This window comes from Echiichthys vipera (assembly GCF_963691815.1).
Source record: "Echiichthys vipera genome assembly, chromosome: 22".
Classification (NCBI taxonomy): domain Eukaryota; kingdom Metazoa; phylum Chordata; class Actinopteri; order Perciformes; family Trachinidae; genus Echiichthys; species Echiichthys vipera.
The window spans coordinates 2,865,044-2,873,006 of record NC_139847.1 but is presented as its reverse complement, the minus strand read 5'-3'; the positions used below and the strand labels follow the sequence as shown (position 1 = coordinate 2,873,006).

At 36.3% G+C, this 7,963-nt stretch overlaps 1 protein-coding gene across 1 annotated transcript in view; it reads right to left on the bottom strand.

Annotated features, from left to right (window-relative positions):
* LOC310964306 (palmitoyltransferase ZDHHC3) overlaps positions 1-7,900 on the bottom strand; it is a 10,895-nt gene extending 2,995 nt beyond the window's left edge. Inside the window, exons 1-5 of the mRNA XM_083937382.1 lie at positions 7,743-7,900; positions 3,197-3,285; positions 2,270-2,343; positions 273-385; positions 125-186 (exon numbers count right to left, since the gene is read on the bottom strand). Coding sequence (XP_083793508.1) covers positions 125-186; positions 273-385; positions 2,270-2,343; positions 3,197-3,285; positions 7,743-7,867 — 463 coding nt within the window. The 5' untranslated portion in view covers positions 7,868-7,900. The remainder of the gene's footprint in view (positions 1-124; positions 187-272; positions 386-2,269; positions 2,344-3,196; positions 3,286-7,742) is intronic.
* Between the last annotated feature and the right edge of the window lie 63 nt (positions 7,901-7,963).

The window sequence follows — 7,963 nt, the reverse complement described above, 5'->3', positions numbered from 1 at the left end:
CTCTCACACGCGGTTTATGTGCAGATACGTTCATGTTTGCAGTGCATGTGTAAAAAGAGGCATCTGCGGGCTACCTTTGTCTTTGTCCAGCACCGCTCGTGTAAACGCGCTGTCATGCACTCACCGGTGTAGAAGAGAAACTGGATGAAGTACTTCTGGTTCAGCTCTCCGACGCAGTTGTTGATCCTGAAACGGACACAAGTCTGGTGACGACGATGCAGAAGGTGGGGAGAAACGGAGAAAACAAGAGGGTGGACGTGCGGTTTCCTCACCAGGGACAGTGGTGGTCCATGCGGCGTATACACCTCTGACAGACGCGGCAGTGATGCGCTCTGGGGGGTCTGTAGGTTTCACAGCGGCTGCACACCGTCCAGCCTTCACAGCCCTGAACGAAACAGCAGGAGGACACGTTAAACAAGTGCAACCACAAACAAACCAGCTTCCACTTCACTGTGCTTGAAGGGGGAACGATCTCGATACGCAGACGCAAACACAACACATACACACCTTTTCTGACACGTAACGAAATTAGGAAGACAATCGACCCGTCCAGCAACATTATCAGCGGAGAGAATTATGGTCCCTTCTTTTTCTGAACAGTCCAAAAAAACCCACAAAGACACTCAAAGTTTTTGGCGCAGCTACGTCACCGCGCGCACTTTACAGACGTCTGTCATTAAGCTCATGCGTACATAATAACAAGCCCTGAGGCGGACACAAGTGCAGCTGTTGGGACGTAATTACAGAGTCACCATGAGATAAATACACCGCTGTTAATAATACACTTGCAATCAAAGGGAAACTCTCTATTATGAGGCTCTCGCTCCCCGTCGAGTTTGGAAAAATCCACTTTACCTCGGACGTATTTGACGTGCAGGTCCGTGCGGAACCGTTTAAAGATGTTGTTTTGACTCTAGACTTTGTGTAATTGTTATTATTATTGTTTTTTAATCTTTACTGGACATGTTAGAAATAATAATACACACTAAATAAAGTGAATGAGCAGTAAAAAGGAAAGAAAAACAGACAAATGGGATCAGCTCAGAATGGGGATAAGGGTTAAATACACGACTCAGATCAAACAGTTCATGTTCCAAAGGGACAGGAAGACGTTCAAAAACCTGTCTGGTACTAGCCCCTCTTATTTTTTTATATTTATTTATTATTAGAATAGAATAAAATGACTTTAATGGTCCCAGACTGGGAAACTATTTTGTAACAGCAGCAGTGGGTCAGCAAATAAAACACTTTGTACATAACATACACAGAATCCAATATTTGCACAGTGTGCTATACAATAAACAATAATAATATATACAACAACAAAGAAGGGAGAGCAACGTTCTCTGTCAGGCAGAGGTGAGAGCGTTATTATATATATATATCTCATCTCATCTTCAGCCTCTTATCCGGGGTCGGGTCTCAGGCGCAGCAGCTCCAGCAGGGGACCCCAAACTTCCCTTTCCCCGGGCCACATTAACCAGCTCTAACTGGGGGATCCTGAGGCGTTCAGATCTAATCTCTCCACCTGGTCCTGGGTCTTCCCCGAGGCCTCCTCCCAGCTGGACGTGCCTGGAACACCTCCCTAGGGAGGCGCCCAGGGGGCATCCTTACCAGATGATCCTGAACCATCCCAACCTCGTTCTTTCGGTCCTGACATATATGTATTATTTACAGTGATGGAAAGATTTCCTGTATCTGTTGCTACGACAGCGAATCTGAAGCAGCCTTCTGGAGAAGGTGCTCTGCTGTCTGACCAGTGCGAGCTGGAGAGGGTGGAGAGGACGGAGAGGATGATCCATGATGGAGAACAGTGTTTCCAGCGTCCTCCTCTCCACCACAGCCTCCAGAGCGTCCTGCTGCAGCCAGTCACAGAGCCAGCCTTCCTGACCACTACTAACTTCCTATGACTATTATTAGTCATAAAGAAATGAAAAGTTCAGTTTGAATCAGTTGGTATCTATATTCTATAATCGATAGTTGATATTTAACAAATCACAGCAAAACAATAACGAGAAGAACAAGAGATAGAGAAGAAAACAGCAACAAACACATGAACAAAAAACAGGAATTCAGTGCTCCAGCTCATAAGAATCCAGTGTTTTGTCTTTGAAGAGTTGTTGTTTTTTAGTTTAGCCTTTGTCTTAGTTTGGTGTTGGTTCATATCTGTGTTTCTCTTTAATAAACAGGTTCCTCTTAACGTGTATTTGCTTTCTCGAAGCTGGAACGACTCTGGAGAATTAGAAGGGTTTCAAATCCTGCGACTCACCCGCTCGTTCATCCGAGACGACTGGGAGCGCAGGTCTGAGAAGTCCATGGCCGTCTCAGGAAGAGGCACCACACCTGCACAACAACACGCACACACACACACACACACACACACACACACACACACACACACACACACACACACACACACACACACACACACACACACACACACACACACACACACACACACACACACACACACACACACACACACACACACACACACACACACACACACACACACACACACACACACACACACACACACACACACACACAAGTTTGGCGCTTTTCTTTGTAACCACTTGCTACGGTGGCCCTGAGATCCCAAAAAACAAACAAATGAAGAAATGCTGCGAGGAGCACCGCACGGCAACAGAGGTGACTCGGCTGGGAATTGTAGGGTCCTGGGCACTGCCGAGGTGCTGTTGAGCAAGGCACCGAACCCCCAACTGCTCGGATCCATTGGCAGCCCCCTCGCTCTGACATCGCTCCATTAATTGCATGTATATAGGTCCTGTTTGTGCATGTGTGTGTATTTCGGGCATGTGTGTGTGTGTGTGTATAACGTGAATAATAACAGAGTGAAAAATGTAATTTCCCCTTGTAGGATGTACAAAGGAGTCCTTCTTCTTCTTCTTCTTCTTCTCAAAGAAGTAATGTCAATCATCCGGGTAATTTTAGGTGCGGGAGTTGAACTTTTCCGACTTCGTCCTGAGCAGCTTTCATAGGCGTGAACAGGGTTCCGCCTCCAACACGCTTGTCTATTTGCATGTGTCTTGAGCTTTCAGGGCCACCGTACATTTACGTCTTGATTTACAAAGCTGAGTATTAAACACAGACACACACACACACACACACACACACAGACACACACACACACACACACACACACACACACACACACACACACGCAGGTACTGACCAGGGTCGGAGAAAACGGCTTTGGAGTGGCAGGCGAGCAGCAGCAGCAGAATCAGGTTGAACACCGACCCGTGTAAAGTGCTCCACACACTGTCGGTTAGAAGAGGAGACGAAATGCACCAAATAAAAATTTAAATATCAAGCATTCGTTGTGTTACTGAGTCGTCTGTTGTGTGTGAGGCTGCAGCCGATCACATAACCTGCTTTATTTTCTTGATTTAAATGTCAGAAAGAAGCCGAACACGCATCTTCTAATTGGTTTTGTCCAACAAATTCACTTTTCAATGATGTGAAACTGAAAAAAAGGAAATCGTCCAATCGGAGAAGCGGGAACCAAACTATGTTTTGTTGTTTATGTCACGACCGGAAGTGTTCTCGAAGTTAGCGTCTCAAAAATAACAAGAACCTTTCTCAATATTTTGACTTTCAAAGAATATTTGTCTTTATTTTGAGATAAGAAGTCAAAACTTTGAGATATAAAATCATAATCTTCAGATAATAAGTCTTTATTTTCAGATACCAACTCATTTCGAGACTATATATCAATTGTTTGATATACCAAGTATTTTATCTAACATACAAACTCATTATCTTGAGGAAGTTTCACATTACAGTGACTGACAGTATTGTTTTGGCAGCACTGTGCTTCCATACTGGAACCACTTTGTTTATCAGTAAATGTTTCCGTGATCAACAACAGAAAGCTCCTGTAACATGACAGCTGCCTGTTTCAGACCTCTGCCAGTCAACAATGTAATCTGACGCCATTACAAAATACCCAACTACATGAATACAAACATATAAACACGTGTTACTTTGTATCTAGATGAATATAAACACGTGTTACTTTGTATCTAGATGAATATAAACATATAAACATGTGTAACTTTGTATCCAGATGAATATAAACATATAAACATGTGTTACTTTGTATCTAGATGAATATAAACATATAAACATGTGTAACTTTGTATCCAGATGAATATAAACATATAAACATGTGTTACTTTGTATCCAGATGAATATAAACATATAAACATGTGTTACTTTGTATCTAGATGAATATAAACATATAAACATGTGTAACTTTGTATCTAGATGAATATAAACATGTGTAACTTTGTGTCTAGATGAATATAAACATATAAACATGTGTTACTTTGTATCTAGATGAATATAAACATGTGTTACTTTGTATCTATATGAATATAAACATGTGTAACTTTGTGTCTAGATGAATATAAACATGTGTTACTTTGTATATAGATGAATATAAGCATGTGTTACTTTGTATCTATATGAATATAAACATGTGTAACTTTGTGTCTAGATGAATATAAACATGTGTAACTTTGTATATAGATGAATATAAACGTGTGTAACTTTGTATATAGATGAATATAAACATGTGTAACTTTGTTTCTAGATGAATATAAACATATAAACATGTGTAACTTTGTATCCAGATGAATATAAACATATGAACATGTGTAACTTTGTTTCTAGATGAATATAAACATATAAACATGTGTAACTTTGTATCCAGATGAATATAAACATATGAACATGTGTTACTTTGTGTCTAGATGAATATAAACATTAAACATGTGTTACTTTGTATATAGATGAATATAAACGTGTGTAACTTTGTATCTAGATGAATATAAACATGTGTTACTTTGTATATAGATGAATATAAACATGTGTAACTTTGTATCTAGATGAATATAAACATGTGTTACTTTGTATCTAGATGAATATAAAAATATAAACACGTGTAACTTTGTATCCAGATGAATATAAACATGTGTTACTTTGTATATAGATGAATATAAGCATGTGTTACTTTGTATCTATATGAATATAAACATGTGTAACTTTGTGTCTAGATGAATATAAACGTGTGTAACTTTGTATCCAGATGAATATAAACATATGAACATGTGTTACTTTGTATCAAGATGAATATAAATATGTGTTACTTTGTGTGTAGATGAATATAAACATGTGTAACTTTGTATCTAGATGAATATAAACATGTGTAACTTTGTATCTGGATGAATATAAAAATATAAACATGTGTTACTTTGTATCTAGATGAACATAAACATATAAACAGGTGTAACTTTGTATCTAGATGAATATAAAAATATAAACAGGTGTAACTTTGTATCTAGATGAATATAAACATATAAACATGTGTTACTTTGTGTCTGGATGAATATAAACATACAAACAGGTGTAACTTTGTTTCTAGATGAATATAAACATGTGTAACTTTGTATCTAGATGGATATAAACATATAAACATGTGTTACTTTGTATCTAGATGAATATAAACATGTGTAACTTTGTATCTGGATGAATATAAACATATAAACATGTGTAACTTTGTATCTAGATTAATATAAACATGTAAACATGTGTTACTTTGCTTCTAGATTAATATAAACATGTAAACATGTGTAACTTTGTTTCTAGATGAATATAAACATGTGTTACTTTGTATCCAGGTGAATATAAAAATATAAACATGTGTTACTTTGTATCTAGATGAATATAAACATGTGTAACTTTGTATCTAGATGAATATAAACATATAAACATGTGTAACTTTGTATCTGGATGAATATAAACATGTAAACATGTGTTACTTTGTATCTAGATGAATATAAACATGTGTAACTTTGTATCTGGATGAATATAAACATATAAACATGTGTAACTTTGTATCTGGATGAATATAAACATATAAACATGTGTTACTTTGTATCTAGATTAATATAAACATGTAAACATGTGTTACTTTGCTTCTAGATTAATATAAACATGTAAACATGTGTTACTTTGTGTCTAGATGAATATAAACATGTGTTACTTTGTGTCTAGATGAATATAAACACGTGTAACTTTGTATCTAGATGAATATAAACATATAAACATGTGTAACTTTGTTTCTAGATGAATATAAACATGTGTTACTTTGTTTCTAGATGAATATAAACATGTGTAACTTTGTATCTAGATGAATATAAACATGTGTTACTTTGTATCCAGGTGAATATAAAAATATAAACACGTGTAACTTTGTATCTAGATGAATATAAACATATGAACATGTGTTACTTTGTGTCTAGATGAATATAAACATATAAACATGTGTAACTTTGTTTCTAGATGAATATAAACATATAAACATGTGTTACTTTGTATCTAGATGAATATAAACACGTGTAACTTTGTATCTAGATGAATATAAACATATAAACATGTGTAACTTTGTTTCTAGATGAATATAAACATATAAACATGTGTTACTTTGTATCTAGATGAATATAAACACGTGTAACTTTGTATCTAGATGAATATAAACATATAAACATGTGTAACTTTGTATCTAGATGAATATAAACATGTGTTACTTTGTATCTAGATGAATATAAACATGTGTAACTTTGTATCTAGATGAATATAAACATGTGTTACTTTGTATCTAGATGAATATAAACACGTGTAACTTTGTATCTAGATGAATATAAACATATAAACATGTGTAACTTTGTTTCTAGATGAATATAAACATATAAACATGTGTAACTTTGTATCTAGATGAATATAAACATGTTTTACTTTGTATCTAGATGAATACAAACATGTGTAACTTTGTATCTAGATGAATATAAACATGTGTTACTTTGTATCTAGATGAATATAAACATGTGTAAGTTTGTATCCAGATGAATATAAACATATAAACACGTGTTACTTTGTATCTGGATGAATATAAACATATAAACATGTGTAACTTTGTTTCTAGATGAATATAAAAATATAAACAGGTGTAACTTTGTTTCTAGATGGATATAAACATATAAACATGTGTTACTTTGTATCTAGATGAATATAAACATGTGTTACTTTGTATCTAGATGAACATAAACACGTGTAACTTTGTATATAGATGAATATAAACATATAAACAGGTGTAACTTTGTATCTAGATGAATATAAACATGTGTTACTTTGTATCTAGATGAATATAAACATGTGTAAGTTTGTATCCAGATGAATATAAACATATAAACATGTGTTACTTTGTATCTGGATGAATATAAACATATAAACAGGTGTAACTTTGTTTCTAGATGAATATAAAAATATAAACAGGTGTAACTTTGTGTCTAGATGAATATAAACATGTAAAATTGTGTTACTTTGTATCTAGATGAATATAAACATGTGTTACTTTGTATCTAGATGAACATAAACACGTGTAACTTTGTATATAGATGAATATAAACATGTGTAACTTTGTATCTAGATGAATATAAACATTAAACAGGTGTTACTTTGTATCTAGATGAATATAAACATGTGTAACTTTGTATCTGGATGAATATAAACATTAAACAGGTGTAACTTTGTATCCATTCAGCAGAGCACGACGCTGTCAGAGCTGCTCTCAGGTGAATGGAGACAGCGCAGAGGAGCCGCCGCCATGTCGGTGTTTTAACACTTTAAAGACCGTAAAAACACAAAGTACCGACCTGTCGGTGAAGGCGGGGAGCAGCACATACTGAATGACCACGTAGTCCGCGTAAAACACGCTGAAATACGTTAAAACCAGGCAGATAACGCCGCAGGGGTCTCGCCTACAGCGCAGGAACGCCATCTTCTCCCGGGCTCCGCCCCCCGTGCCTCTGCTTCCGGGTGACGTCACGCTGAAACCCGAGGCTGCCTTCCAGGACCGGAGAAAATATTACGTCAT